Below are 14,344 nucleotides of genomic sequence, written 5' to 3'. Positions count from 1 at the left end.
CTTCCTTTTGTTTCCGAGAAAAGATCCTTTCATTAGTTATATAAAAACGCCCATAGGGCTACAAAAGATCCTCTCCTGCTCTTAAGAAAAACAGAGCAGTGAACAAAGCAAGGCAGCCTGGGAGACTCTCCCTAGGTGCTGTAAAATACAAGCATCAGTACAAAGAACTGAGGGGCTAAATCATACAATAGGAGGGGGGAAAAGCCAAACAGGTGGCCTGTAATGCCAACGGGGGGATCCCGCGTGTAGGGTATAGAAGGGGCCGCTGCGCCGCCAGGCGGTGTGAAAGGCCTGGCGCCGCAAGATCGCCTCATCCGAGTCGCCCCGGATGCGGTCATACTGTCCTCGCAGGGTGTGGATCAACTCTTGCCAAATCCCCCGTACAGTCTCTGCTGGAGGCTCCAGTCTCCCCTCAAAGGCCCTGAAACACCGGGCCCTCCAGGTGAACCAGATGGTGAGGCTGCTGAGGAGCTCCCATCGTAAATCCCTCTCCTGTGTCCAGCTGGCGGACGAGAAATCCGGTGACGGAACAAGGCGAGGCTGGCCCCTAATGAATCTGATAGCCTGACTGTCCTGCTCCATCTCATAGCCCATAGCAGGCCCTGACGAAGTCGACCAAGCAGCGGCACCCCACGTAAACATACGCTCTGGAGAGAGGGGGACCAGAATACGCAGCATCCGCAGCCAAATCTGCTGCGCCTGAGGGCAATCCCATAGGCAATGTCTCTGTGTCTCCATAGGGTAGCCGCATCGGACGCAGGTCGCCGGAAGACGGCTGAAAACAAGCCAGGTGCCAACTGCTGAGCCCCTGTGGGCGACCAGCCACTGGAAAGTCGAGATCCTGCGGGCCTGTCGACTAGCCCAGAGCCAGGCCCAAAAATCCTCCAGGAACTCCTATGAGAGTCCCTGTAGCCGCCAGTGCCCCGCTGCAGCTGGAAAGACCATCCTCCTCGCCATCAAAATATGCCGCCCCAGCCGAACAGTATACTGGAAAAAGGTGATCTCTGTGGCCTCAAGGGATGCATAAGGATCATGCCACTCGTACTCCCCAGGGTCCCACTGTAGCCGGGCCAAGGGGCGCGCTGCATATGCCCATATGCGCCAATCCGGGAGCACATCTGCAGGGTCTGGGTCAATATGCCACTTCCGAGAAGCGGCGGCCACTATCCGTATCCTCTGAAAGGTGCACTCTGCAACCAACGGCGACTCCACCTCCACTCTCTGAAGTCTGTCCTCGTCCTGAATCTCATAGTAGAGGCATCTGCCATCCTCAGTGCAAGCTCTGACAGCAATCAGGATCTCCAACTGTGTAAAGGCTCCCATCCACCGTGGGGCCACTGGCTCGATAGGCGTGAACCACTCCTCTGTGAGTGCCTCCTAAATATCATCCCTCATAATCAACCCCCCTCTGAAGTGACTCAGCCTCTCCACCTGGATCTCCTCTGGGAGACTGCAGAAGGCCTGCCAGTCTCCAAAACTGCGTGCTGGGCCTGCCACCAAAGGTCCCTAGGCTAGACGAGGCCGAGAACCCAACATATGACCCTGCTCTGTGCGAACCGCTGGGCTCCAGATGAGCGGCTGTCTGGCCCGCTCCTCAACACAAGAAGGAGGTCGCTGAGAGAGCCCCGGTCTCAGCAGCTCCCAAGCTCTCAGGATGCTCAAAGCAAATCTGTCCTCCCATCCTATACTGAGGCCTGTCCTCCTCATCTCTATGAAGATCCATCGAATCTCTGGTGCCCAAGTGCCCCCTGCTGGGGGAGCCCGAGCCTGCAGCCGCTGCAAGAGAAGCTCTTTCCAAGGCTCAGCGCCCGCCTGGAAGCAGCCCCCGAACGATAAGCTTCCCCAATAAAGCCCTACTCTGATCGACTGGATCTATAATGCCCAAACCTCCCTGAGCCAGCGGAAGTGTAATAACTGCCCATGCAACCTTTGCCCGGGCTGGCTGACCGTCCTGCCTAGACCACAGAAAGTTCCTGATCAGCCTCTGTACCTGGCTGATGCAAGAGCTCGAGAAGATCCAGCAAGACGTAATGTACCACATGGTCGCTAACAGCACCTGATTTGCCACCACCACCCTCCCAGCCAAGGATAGTTGAGCTGTACTCCAATACAAAAGCTTCTTCCGAATGCTCAGAAGAAGCGGGGCAATCTGCTGCTCAGGTGACAAATCTAGTCCAATCTGGCATCCCAAATACCGCACTGCTGTGCCAGGAGGAATCCATCTAAAACTGGGGTCCGGGCTCCATGCCGGAGTGGGAGCGCTGCTGATCCAAAAGGCCACTGTCTTGCGCCAATTGATCAATGCTCCCGAAGCTGCACTAAAAACCTGGAGCGACTGCTCTGCCTGAAGAAGATTGGCCTCTTGGCCATGCAAAAATAAGCCCGTGTCGTCAGCAAACTCAGTATCGAGCAGGTCCTCCCCCCGGACTGGGAGTTGGAGTCCTCTCAAACCAACCTCCTCTGCCGTCAAATACATGCTCATAGCCTCCGCAAAGAAGAGAAAAAGAAAAGGGGCGAGGGGGCACCCTTGAGGGACTGATCTGGTCAGCTCAAAACTCGGCCCCCGTCCTCCTGCAATCAACACCTGGCTACGAGCTGTGGAATACAGAGCCGCCACCCCTCTAATCCAACCTAGCTCAAAGCCCAGGCGAAGCATAGTGCCCTCTAAGAAACCCCAATCGACTCTATCGTATGCCTTCTCAAAATCGAGAAGCATCACGACCAAGTCCTCACCAAGAAATCTAGCTCGGGCCGTCGCCTCCCAGAAGGTGAAGATGTTGTCAAGGATACTGCGCTCCTTGACAAATCCTGTCTGGGTAGCATGAATCAACTCCCCCAGGAAGGGCTAGATCCTCAAACTCAAGGCCTTTGCTAAGACCTTGTAGACAGTATTGAGGATCGTAATAGGTCTCCAATGCCGAATATCATCTGATACTCCCTCCCCCTTGGGGATAAGAAAGATCAAGCCCTCTGAAAAGCTCTGTGGCATCACCCCAGTGTCCAAAACATACTGAAAGCCCCTGCGGAGGCCTGGCCCCAAAAGGTCCCAATAGCGCATAAAAAAGGCAGGCGTCAGTCCGTCCTCCCCTGGGCAACTATGTCGCGGGCAGGACCCTCAAGGCCTCAGCAAGGTCAATCGCTGAAAGAGGTGCACCAAGAACTGTACGCATACGATCTGTGACCCTCCTCTGCACATGGGCCCACACAGTCTGTCTGCAAGCATCCCGATCCTCAGTGGCTGGCTCCGTTGAAAGCAGGTCTCTATAGAATCCAGTGGCAATGGCTCTAATCTCTCCAGGCTCAATAGCTACCAATCCATCCGGCCTCCCAAGCTGACGGACTCCTGCTCGAGCATGGCGGGGTCCAATAATCTCAAAGAACTCCCCAGTCACTCTATCACCAAGCTGCGTCCACTGAGAGGCCTGACGACGATAGTAAAACTCATGTCTCTGCTCCTCTTCCTCTCTAACCTCCTGGCGTGCCTGGCTAAGCTGGGACGCCACCCACTCACATGCAGGCTGCTGCTCCTGAAGGCGCTGAAGCGAAGCAAGTCTGCGTCTCAGCCGATGCTCCCGCGCGCGAATCTCTCCCAGCCGTGTCAAAGCTGCAGCGTGCAGAAAAGAGCTAAGCTCAATGAGTCCCTGGGCACACTGGCCTGCTGCATCCTGGTCAGAGCACTGACTATCATGCCAGATCCTCTCAATGTCCTCAGCGAGACTAGGATCTGTAAGTACCCTCTCTGGGATCCTCAACTGCAAGTTGGGCTCCCGTGTCCTCTCCTCCAATGTCAAGATAACTGGCGCATGATCTGAAAATGAGGTGCCAGCGAGAATGCCGACGGAGCCCCCTCGCTCCCCTAACCAGTCGCCCACATAAAAGTGATCAATCCGTGATAGATTAGTCCCTCCCTGCCGGCGATCCGACCGAGAGAAACTAAGACTATCCTGAGAGCGGGAGAAGGCCCCATGCTGCCATGCATCAGTGATCCTCAGTGACATGCAAAACCGGTCCCAAGGTGCAAGCTCCATGCCGTGCACTGTAACATGACTGCCTCCCATCCTATCGGCCGGGTCCTCAAGCATGTTGAAGTCTCCCCCGACACACCAATGTGCGGCCTCTGGCAATGCATCCGTAACCTGGGTCCAGAACTCTGCTCTGGCACTAGCATGGTTGGGCGCATAGACGTTGAGCACGCCCAATAGCTCATCATGCATCCTCAGAATGACATACTGTGCTCTACCAGGCACAATGATCCCTCGATCCACAATGGCCTGCCGCCATACATTTGCAATGACCATGCATACTCCTCCCTGTCCACCCAAAGGACCAAACCCTGCAGACCAAAAGGTGTCCCATCTACCAGGCATCACCGAACCATATCTTCGGATCCTGCTCTCACCCAAGTGGTGCCCCTGCATCATCAAAATATCAATGCTGCCACCAACCAGGCATCTCTGAAGCTCCTGCCTCAAGCAACCACGAGCGTATAAAATGTGGTCCGCCAAGGCCCTGTACATTCCATGAGATGATCCTCATGGATGACCTGCTGAGGTGGATGCTGTCTCAGCCGTATGGCGGGCCTTCGCAAGCGGCTTGGATGGAGAGTAGTCCCCATCCGAGCGGCTGCGAATCTGCCCACCCGGTGTAGTGCAAGAATCACGGATCAGGCGCCAGTGGCTGTGGCCCATGGCGACTGCCTCCCGCTCTGACAAAGCAACCTCGTGTATACATACATATCCAGGGTCGCGTGCTAAGTCTGCCACTATGCGAACGACCAAATGACGAATCCCTGAGGCATCCACATTCCCGGGATCCAAGAACAAGTGAGCCAACTCCCATAGTCGGCCTATCACATCTGTCACCTCCAGATCGCTCACATGGTGAGAAAACTCAACTGCCTGAGTCTTCAAGGTGCTAAGAGCGAGCTCCAGAGTCCACTCCCGGTCACATGGGCCACAGAGAGGGAACGAGAAGGCCACCGCTGAATCAAGTGCCTCCTCCCTGCGGGCCGGAGGTATCACTACATGAACTCGGATGGGTGCTGGCTCATGGGGGTCCTCTGCTCCAAAAGGCCGTGTGAAGGAGTAATAAGAAACCTACGAGCACCGTCTAGTGCCGAGGCGACTCAGCCGATTGCGGATAGATGATATTCGTGAAGCCCGAATCGGCATGGTAAGTCTCCTCTGCGGTGCTCGATCAAGATCGATGCTCAGAGCCCTCCTGACTGTAGGTGAACGCCAGGGGACTGCCAGGGCCTCCCGGGGAGCTGAGGTGGGCGGGGGGGGAGGAGGAGGGGGCGAGGGAGGTGGAGAAGGAGCCGCTGCCGAAACCGGAGCGGGGACGGGAGGCGGCGAAGGTGGAAGCGAGGCGGTATGGGGATGGGTGAAGGAGGGGGTGCTGGCATCTCCTGGTCCTCAGTCGTCGCAGGGGTCTCCTCGTGGAGGGGAGCAAAGCTGTTCCTCACGGGAACCCAGTGATGTTGAGACTGTGGCTGCTGCGGCTGTCTCCCTCGACGGCGCCCCTGTCCAGGCTGCCACTCCGAGGTCTTTGTGGCCTGAGCAGGTGTCCCGGAGGCTGCCTGCCGAGCCGCATCTGTGGGCGGGCCATCAGGGGCCTGTTGCTGCGGTGAAGGTCGGGGTCTCCTGCGAGGGCAGGCCTTGGCCAGATGACCGACCTGCCTGCAAATAAAGCATTGGTTCGGGAGCCCCAAGAACTCCACTCTCTGATCAATCCATCCCCCCCTATCCTAGGTAGGTGAATGACCTTCGGAAGGGAGGAGATATCAGACACCAAAACTCTGACTGAAGGTAGCCTAGCTGCTCTGGCCACCACTGAAGCTGTTGTGGGGCCAGTCTCTAGCACCGAACCCACCAATGCTCCTAGCCTAGGAAGGAGCGGAAGGTACTCTCGGCGGAGTCCAGGGAAGCAAACTGTAACATGGAAAAGGCGCTCCCCCTGCTCGGCCGCTGCTGGGTCAAAGCCATGCTGCCAAGGTCTGAAGAAAGCCCGAGCACCCCTGATGTCAAGGGGACTCATGGCTAGGACCTTGGCCACACTCTGGGCTGTCTCGAACTTGATCTGGTAATTTCCACGGCCCAGTAGCTGAACGTCCAGGATCTTGCCCACATCTGCAAGAAGGCGGGCCTGGAGAAGATCCCGGATCTCCCCTCTGCTGGGGCGAGTGCCGACTATACGGCAAATGGTGGAATGTGCCTGAAGGCGTTCCACCTTTGCGGCGAGGCTTGCTTCCTCTTCCGGCGAAAGAGAAAGCCTGATGGGGGTGTCCTCAGGGGCGGGCGAGGGGGTTGCGGATGAGTCCCTCTGAGGTGGGGCGGGAGGAACCTCCATCAGAGTCTGAAGCTGTGTCGAAGGCGGAGCGGAGACGGAGAACCTGCAAGAACCGAGCTGCACACGAAGGAGGGGGAAGGCGAAAGGTAAAAAAATCCCGGGGGGTGGAGAAAAACAGAAAGAAGAGGAGGGGGGGGAGAGGCGGCGAAGATGGAACCCTGGGGGGGGGGGGGGGGGGGGGGGGGGGGGAGTAGCACGAAAAAAAGGCGGGAGAGGGGGAAGCGAGAGCTGGCGAAGGGGGGGGGCGCTGAAGAGGAGGGGGATGGGCGCTAGGGCGAAGAGCTACGGGAGGGGGGGGGGGCGCGAAGGCGAAATGCAGGGGAGGGGGCGCTTCAGCACAGGCAAACCAGGTTTGGGGGGGGGGGGGGGGGGGGGCAAACCAGAGGGCAGGCGGAGGGGGGAAAGCGCGAGGGCGGGCAGGGTGAGGGGTGTGCAGACAGAAGCGCGAGCAGGGGGGGGGGAGCGCGGGAGCTTCAGCCGGCGCGAAGGCAAAATGCAGGGGAGGGGGGCGCTTCAGCGCAGGCAAACCAGGCTTGGGGGGGGGGGGGGGGGGGCGGTGCAAACCAGAGGGCAGGCGGAGGGGGGAAAGCGCGAGGGCGGGCAGGGTGAGGGGTGTGCAGACAGAAGCGCGAGCAGGGGGGGAGCGCGGGAGCTTCAGCCGCTATCAATTCTTCCCATCCTGGCGCAACATGGTTTGAGTTCCTCTGTCGCCCCAACCACCACCGTTATATGAGCTCAACCAAATTTTAGTAAGTATGATGGTAAGTGTGATCATGCTGTAGTTATGCAATTTATTCATCAATTTGTGGCATACTTTCCTTTGGGTGAGCTTTAGATCCTCAAGACCAAGTCCACCTAGCAACACCTCACCTCTCCGTTGAAGCAATTACCTGGTGGAACATTGGTCCGGTCTACATGTAGACTCGATCACAGGGGCTCCTCAGTATGTATGGGACACCTTCGTGTCCGATCTCAAAAAACGGTCTCTCTCCCCAATACATGACCAACCTTGAGGATGAGTTCTACAGATACTCCCAAAATGGGTCCCAGTATTGACTTACTCTAACAGAGTTATCATGTTAGTGCAACAGTCTCGGGATATCCAAGGAGGATTAATTGAAACAGTTCATTAGGGGGTTGGATATTAACATTAGGTTCACCATGCGTAATTTTGAGCCACAGTCATATGACAGGGCTCTTACTCTCGCTTAGAATCAGGAAATGATGCTGAATGGAGGTATGCCCAAGCAGATCCAAGCTAGCGCCAAACCCCAGCAAGAGTCATCCACCACCCAGCAGTCATTGTCACCATCCAACAATCATTATCCTAGTTGGGGAAGGGAGCTCAAAATAGCCAGGATACAAACAAAGATTTCCAGAGCACCTCAGGAGGTAAGAAAGTTAGGGAATTCAAGTCTAAGAAGACACATGAGGAAGAGGCCAAGGAGGACATTATTGGTGGATATCTCCAACCAGATGAACAAATGCAGTACAAGTGGGCAAGCGTTGTCCCAAGCTCTCGTTCCGAAGCGTTGGCCCTTTTCCGATCATCCAAAAGCTCCATGATGTCTCCATGAAGCTAAAACTACGAGACGGTTGGACCATGCATAATGTCTTCCATGTTTCTTGGTTGAAGCCCTATGCTGGACCAACATTGCATGTGGTCTCTGATGAGCAATAGCCAGAGATGGTTGACGAAGCTGAAGTCATTGAGCCCGAGCAGATTCTCCTCCACAGACAGAAGCATGGTTCTGGTCGTAGACAGACCATTCTATACGAAGTTCAAGGACTGAGGCACTCATGAAGTTGTATGGCTAGATGAAGTCTCTTGGCTAAGAAAGCTGAGAGTACACGACAAGCTTCCAAAAACGGGGCTTCTACTTGTGGACAAATGGGATTTGGCAACACTTCATCTCGACATGCGAGTTTTCCCGGGCAGTCGCAAATTATCTTGAGTTTTTCATGGCTGATGAAGTACAAAACGATCGTGGGATGGACGAGAATGTTCAATCTGACAACGGCCATCAGGATGACGATGTGACAGTCGATGACTTGTACTTGTGGACAAATGGGATTTGGCAACGCTTCATCTTGACATGCGAGTTTGCCCGGGCAGCAACTAATTATCTTGAGTTTTTCATGGCTGATGAAGTACAAAACGATCGTGGGATGGACGAGAATGTTCAATCTGACAACGGCCATCAGGATGACGATGTGACTTGGTCATGAAGGTTGACTTCACGGCAAGGATGACCTTGTTAGAGCAGCAGATTACGAACCTGACTGGTTGTTATGCAAGAAACTTTGCGGGTCTGGTGATAGTAGGGGGAGTTGGAACAGCTTTGGTTGCACCCTCTTTTACTCGAGAGCCCTACACATGGGAGAAAAAGCAGAGGACTCAGGAGACAGTTGACTCCTGGCTCCACAGGCAGGGTACACATTTCCAGTTCCACCCTTTCCCTGAGGATAAAAGGATACAGATGGTATAGAGTTCTTGACAGGAAAGGTTCTTATGTGGTGGAAAGAATTACGCGTGAAACCCACGACGTGGGTAGATTTTGAGGGGGGTTTTCGAGAAGAGTTCTTGCAGGCCGAGGATGACTACGACATTATCTCCAAGTTTAAAAACTTGGAAATGAAGAATATGCCTTTTGACACATTTGCAAAAGTTTCAAGAGTCACAGCTTGGGCAATTCACATGGATCCTATACTACTCTTGGATTCTTTGTGGATGGATTGCCTGATGAATATCAGCTTCAGATCAGGATTAATCAAAGCAAGACAATGGATGATATGCTAAGATTTATGATGAGACCGTGGCTAAGAAAGAGCCAAAGAAACCCCAACAACCCTTTTCGACAGAGTCAGGATCCCAACATAAACAAAAGTTTAAGCATGGGAAGGATTCTCAGACTCGAGCAGAAACCCATAGTCAACCTTAGACTTTAGGAAACCCCAATTCAAAGAAGGCAAGAAAGCGGAGCAGACACTCGAGTACATCAAGGAGATGTATTGGAATATCTCAGGGTGGGTGATAGTATAGCCTTTGATGGACAAGGGTGCTATTTGAAGCACAAGATTGACAAAGGCAACTATATATCCCTTCCCATATGAATTATTTTTAGAAATAGGTTGTAGAGTGCTGCCTATATTGAAGGTTGACCTTGATGAATTCATCTAGGTATATAGATAACTTTCCCCTGAGAATGTGGGGGAAATGACCCTAACTGCGGCGTCTTTGGAGGAGTTTTGACTGCTAATTAAGCCGGGCTCTCAATCAAGGACTAATTGACAAGGTCCCGATTCTGCTCTTCTTTGAACCACTGCTTTTCAAAGGGGAATCAGAGACATCTTTCCTAGACGCATGGAGAGATCAGCAAACTGCCCTTCAAAAGACGAGATCCTTAGGCGTCTTTGTAAACCAAAGAGGATCTCACAGGCCTCCAAGAGGGGAGGAAATTCAGCGGGGTTTGGCATTCGTTGTATGATTTATCATTTACATGCTCAGTCACCTCACATTTCCTTCTCATTTTTATCTTTTGTTATGATAAGATCTAGGATATGATTTACATGCTCAGTCACCTCACATTTCCTTCTCATTTTTATCTTTTGTTATGATAAGCTCTAGGATATGCTCATGCTATAAGCATCCATCAACCGCTTCTGCTTCCGTTTCAATTATGTGTGGGATTAGGGGTGTGTGTGTGTAAGCACGCATGTCTGAATACCCAGGTTGCCTATGCCACACATGTTTGTCTGCTTATATGTAGAAGCCACTCACTTGTCCATCTTTCAAACTTTCAATGACATAAATATTTGCTAGCATGCGCAGTCTGGATTCAGATCTAATGTTTGAAAACGTCTGGAGGTGCCCATTATGCTTTTCTTGAAATGTTTCTGGCAACCTTGCATCAAGCTTACCTAGATGGGTCAGCCAGACTGGTTTGCTTTTGAAAATACCAAATCTTTGTGCTATTGGATATGCGAGGTATTCAAATTATTGGTTTGTGTTCCTCAGGTGGCATCATATTATGGCTGGCCTGTATCTACGACCCATTGTATAATTGGAGCCATGGTTGGTTTTGGCCTGGTTTTTGGAGGTTCTGAAGCCGTGTTTTGGAGATCTCTTGCAAGAGTGGTATCGTCATGGGTGATATCTCCGTTTATTGGTGCCGCGGTTGCCTTTGTGGTTTACAAGTGCATCCGAGTGGTAAGACTAGTAACTTCACATTTTTAAGCCCAAAATTCAAGTGGTGAGACTCACATAAATATTGGAACAGTTTGTCTACAGTGCTGCAAAACCTGGCCGTGCTGCTGCTACCGCAGCGCCTCTCTTAGTGTTCCTTGGCATCACTGGTCTTGTCTATGCAGCCTTCCCTCTAGGCAGCAGTCCTCTTTTAGCAGCAGTGAAGGCATTGGGCTGTGGCATTGTGGGGGCCCTTTCTGTGAGTTTCATTATCCATAGGCAACTTGGCAAACTCCTTGAGGACTCAACATCAGGCGCTTCTCTGAGGTTGTCAGAGCCCAGGCCTCCGTTGAGGTTCAACCTCATGTCAAAAGTTGAGGGACCCACCGGTACAAATCTGACAATTGTTTACACAGTTTTCGGCTACCTGCAAGTCCTTTCGGCCTGCTTTATGTCCTTTGCGCATGGAGCCAATGATGTGGCAAATGCTATAGGCCCTATCTCAGTTGCTCTAGCCATTCTTCAAGGAGCAAGCCTAAGTGGTGATGTGGCCATGCCCGTGGATGTTCTTGCTTGGGGTGGTTTTGGAATTGTTGCTGGCTTGCTTGTTTGGGGCTACAGAGTGATTGCAACCATCGGCAAGAAGATCACGGAATTGACCCCAACAAGGGGTTTTGCAGCAGAGTTTGCCGCAGCAACGGTTGTTGTGCTGGCATCAAGATTAGGGCTTCCAATTTCTGCTACTCACACACTTGTTGGTGCAGTAATGGGAGTTGGATTTGCAAGGGGTTTCAACAGTGTTCATGGTGATACAGTCAGAGAGATCGTTGCATCGTGGATCGTGACGATCCCTGTGGGAGCTGTTTTATGTGTGGCTTATACTGCAGTTTTGAGAGCATTAATCCCATCAATAAACTGACCCCAATAGAAAAGCAGTTTTGAATTTGTTTTGTATTGAGAAGTGCATGGGAGGGGTGAGTACCTCCTGCTTATGGAAGATAACCCTGTTCTGAAGGCAACACTCTTTATTGTCGAAGCAGTTTTGAGCTCCTTTGTTAGCAGTGTCGTCAAGGCTATGTATTTCTATTATTATTGGATATTGGTAGGCCTGTTTCTTGAATCAATTTGTCCTGTTGCTGGTTATTGACTTCAAAGGATATGTAGCTTTGGCTATTCCATATATCAACTGTTATAGATTGACATTGTGTGTGCTCTTTATTGCCAGCCTTCATCATGTTGAGTCTGCCCTTCACCTCCCAAGGAGTGATGGTTGTATATCTATGAAGATTTGTCTACTATCATGACATAGCTTTCAATGCATGGTTTATCTATGAAGATTTGCCTAGTACCAATGCATGAACTTGCACCTACTCTTGGGCGTTGATGATGACCTGAGTGGGATGTTATAGCATGTTATGCATGGAGTTGATGATTTGAAGCTTTTGTGGGTAGATTCCATGCTATGGAGTCACGATTGCACTTCGTTTTTCTTCTCTTAAAGGGCCCCACCCAAAAAAAAACACAAAAAAAGATGAGCCAGTATTACCAATCAACGGAAGCAAATTCTACTACTGTGTACTAGGTGTCGTGATGACACAATAGATGGTGTGTGTCCGAGGTCAGACGTCTCATGGGTCTTGCCATTGGTAGAGAACCCTAGTTTGGTGAAGTTGCTTCTTGGCACTCCTCGCGTTGATGGTCACGATAGAGGTTCCCCGACCACTGCAGCGCCACTTTCCTTGCCGATTGTGGGAGTGCACATCACCTTGGTCTAGTGTTGAGAGGACACTAACCATCTTATAAAAGCACCTAGTGTTATGTGAGTGAACTTTCTTGAAAATTTAATCATATTTATTCAATAAAAATTATAGTTAGAGATGAGAGTACATGAATATCTCTAAACAATTAGAGAGAGATAAAGAAAATAAATTTATGATGAAATGACATATTTATGATAAAGATCTCTCAAAAGTAGGTTAATTTTTTCATACGGTTGAATTTAGCAAAACGGTTTACGTTGAGTTGTAGACTTGGCCTATTCCCGTAATTTTAAGTATCAACTTGACTATATTCTGACAAAAAACCAGAGATACAATGGCTGCAAGTTGAAGGCCTGTACTTGTATACAGGGAGTCAAGACAGGCTGAGACAAGGAAACGTCTACAGGGAGTATTAATTCTCTTATTGTTTTTCTTATATGGTTTAATTATTTCATGAGAGAGAGAGAGAGAGAGAGAGAGAGATTAAACATGGTTTGTAAGAATTGCAGATTCTTTGGATGAAGCTCTCTTTTCTTTCTATGTTCTCTTTTCTCCTTTGATGAGAAGATGTATGATTGTATCAAATTACTTCATACCTTAATAAATCATTGAAACTCATATGCGGGGTCTTACATATGGGGGGGAGGGGGGTAAGATTGGACCCAATGCTTTTATCTTGTGTTCATAAATATTTTTTTGTTTAAGTTTTTCATTTAATTCTTATTCTAAGGTTGATGTATTAACTTATAGTTACCATATGTGAGACCGCGGGTCTTACATATGGGGGGGAGGGGGTAGATTGGACCCAATGCTTTTGTCTTGTGTTCATAAATACTTTTTTGTTTAAGTTTTTCATTTAATTCTTATTCTAAGGTTGATGTATTAACTTATAGTTAACTTATTTAAAGTAATTTATAAAATTTATTGAAATCTTGTACTTGGAGAAAAGGTCCTATAATACCTAGTTAAGTATGGCTGGCACGCCTGTGAGGCAAGAATTGATTAAATCAAATTAACTCTTTCAATTTCATATGTTTCACATATTCAATAATTGAATAAAACACAAATAACACAAGAAAGTATTTTTCTCACAAAGCACGACTCCAAGATTGGGTGTAATTATCCTTTCTCATGTGTGTCTGGCTTGTTTTTTTCACACGAGCATTTACGAGATACTTTATTCCAAATTAGGTCATAGTCTCCAAAAATACAAAAAGGTACTTTTCTTGCATAACACTCTCTCATCTTCAAAAATAGAGTTTTCATAAATTGAGGTTAGGGTTTAAAGCATATCATGCTTTACAAAAGATTAAAGATCAAGTCTATGCTTGATAACTAAGGCTTTTCAATTAAATCAAAATGTGCACAAGCTAACACATGTATATACAAAGCTTGTCTACAAAAATTGTGTCATAGTGCCAAGTAATAAATTTATGTAACTTCTCTTCAATCTTTGGAATTCTCTTCACTTATAAAATAACCAACAATAAATTGGTGAAACAAATATTCCATAAGTATACAAACTATAGCCACACACATGTTTGTCATGCGTAAGTAACTCGGGAATCACCCCTCATACAAACTAACTGAAACAAACATTGGAGACTCTAAATAGACGTTAATATCCACCAAACATATTAATATTGATAATGGTATCACCTATGATATTGACATAATTTGTTTTGACGCAAAGATAATCCAAGCGTCCTTGAATTATCTAAGAGGATAGAATAATATTTTTAAGAGGGCTTAAAATATATTCCCATAACATTCTCTCTTGCTTGAGTTTGCAATTACTCTCAATTGTCGATTTGTTGAAAAGAACGAAGGATCTCAGGGAAAGATATTTATAATGGCATTACTCATGAAAGATATTTACAATGGCATCACCTATAATATTAATATATTTTGGCTTGACAGAAAGATAATCCAAGCGTCTCCAAATTATCTAAGAGGGTAGAATAATATTTTTAAGAGGACTTAAAATATATTCCCATAACATTCTCTCTTGCTTGAGTTTGCAATTGCTCTCAATTATCGATTTGTTGAA

General features: G+C 49.4%; 1 protein-coding gene across 1 annotated transcript in view; it reads left to right on the top strand.

The window, feature by feature from the left end:
- LOC147636605 (inorganic phosphate transporter 2-1, chloroplastic-like) overlaps positions 1-11,863 on the top strand; it is a 37,792-nt gene extending 25,929 nt beyond the window's left edge. Inside the window, exons 3-4 of the mRNA XM_086800046.1 lie at positions 10,367-10,558; positions 10,629-11,863. Coding sequence (XP_086656172.1) covers positions 10,367-10,558; positions 10,629-11,453 — 1,017 coding nt within the window. The 3' untranslated portion in view covers positions 11,454-11,863. The remainder of the gene's footprint in view (positions 1-10,366; positions 10,559-10,628) is intronic.
- Positions 11,864-14,344: the final 2,481 nt, after the last annotated feature.

This window comes from Cibotium barometz, chromosome 7, assembly GCF_041138505.1.
Source record: "Cibotium barometz isolate CiBa-2024 chromosome 7, ASM4113850v1, whole genome shotgun sequence".
Taxonomy (NCBI): Eukaryota; Viridiplantae; Streptophyta; class Polypodiopsida; order Cyatheales; family Cibotiaceae; genus Cibotium; species Cibotium barometz.
Note: the sequence above shows the minus strand (reverse complement) of the source record. Positions and strands in the feature narration are given on the sequence as shown.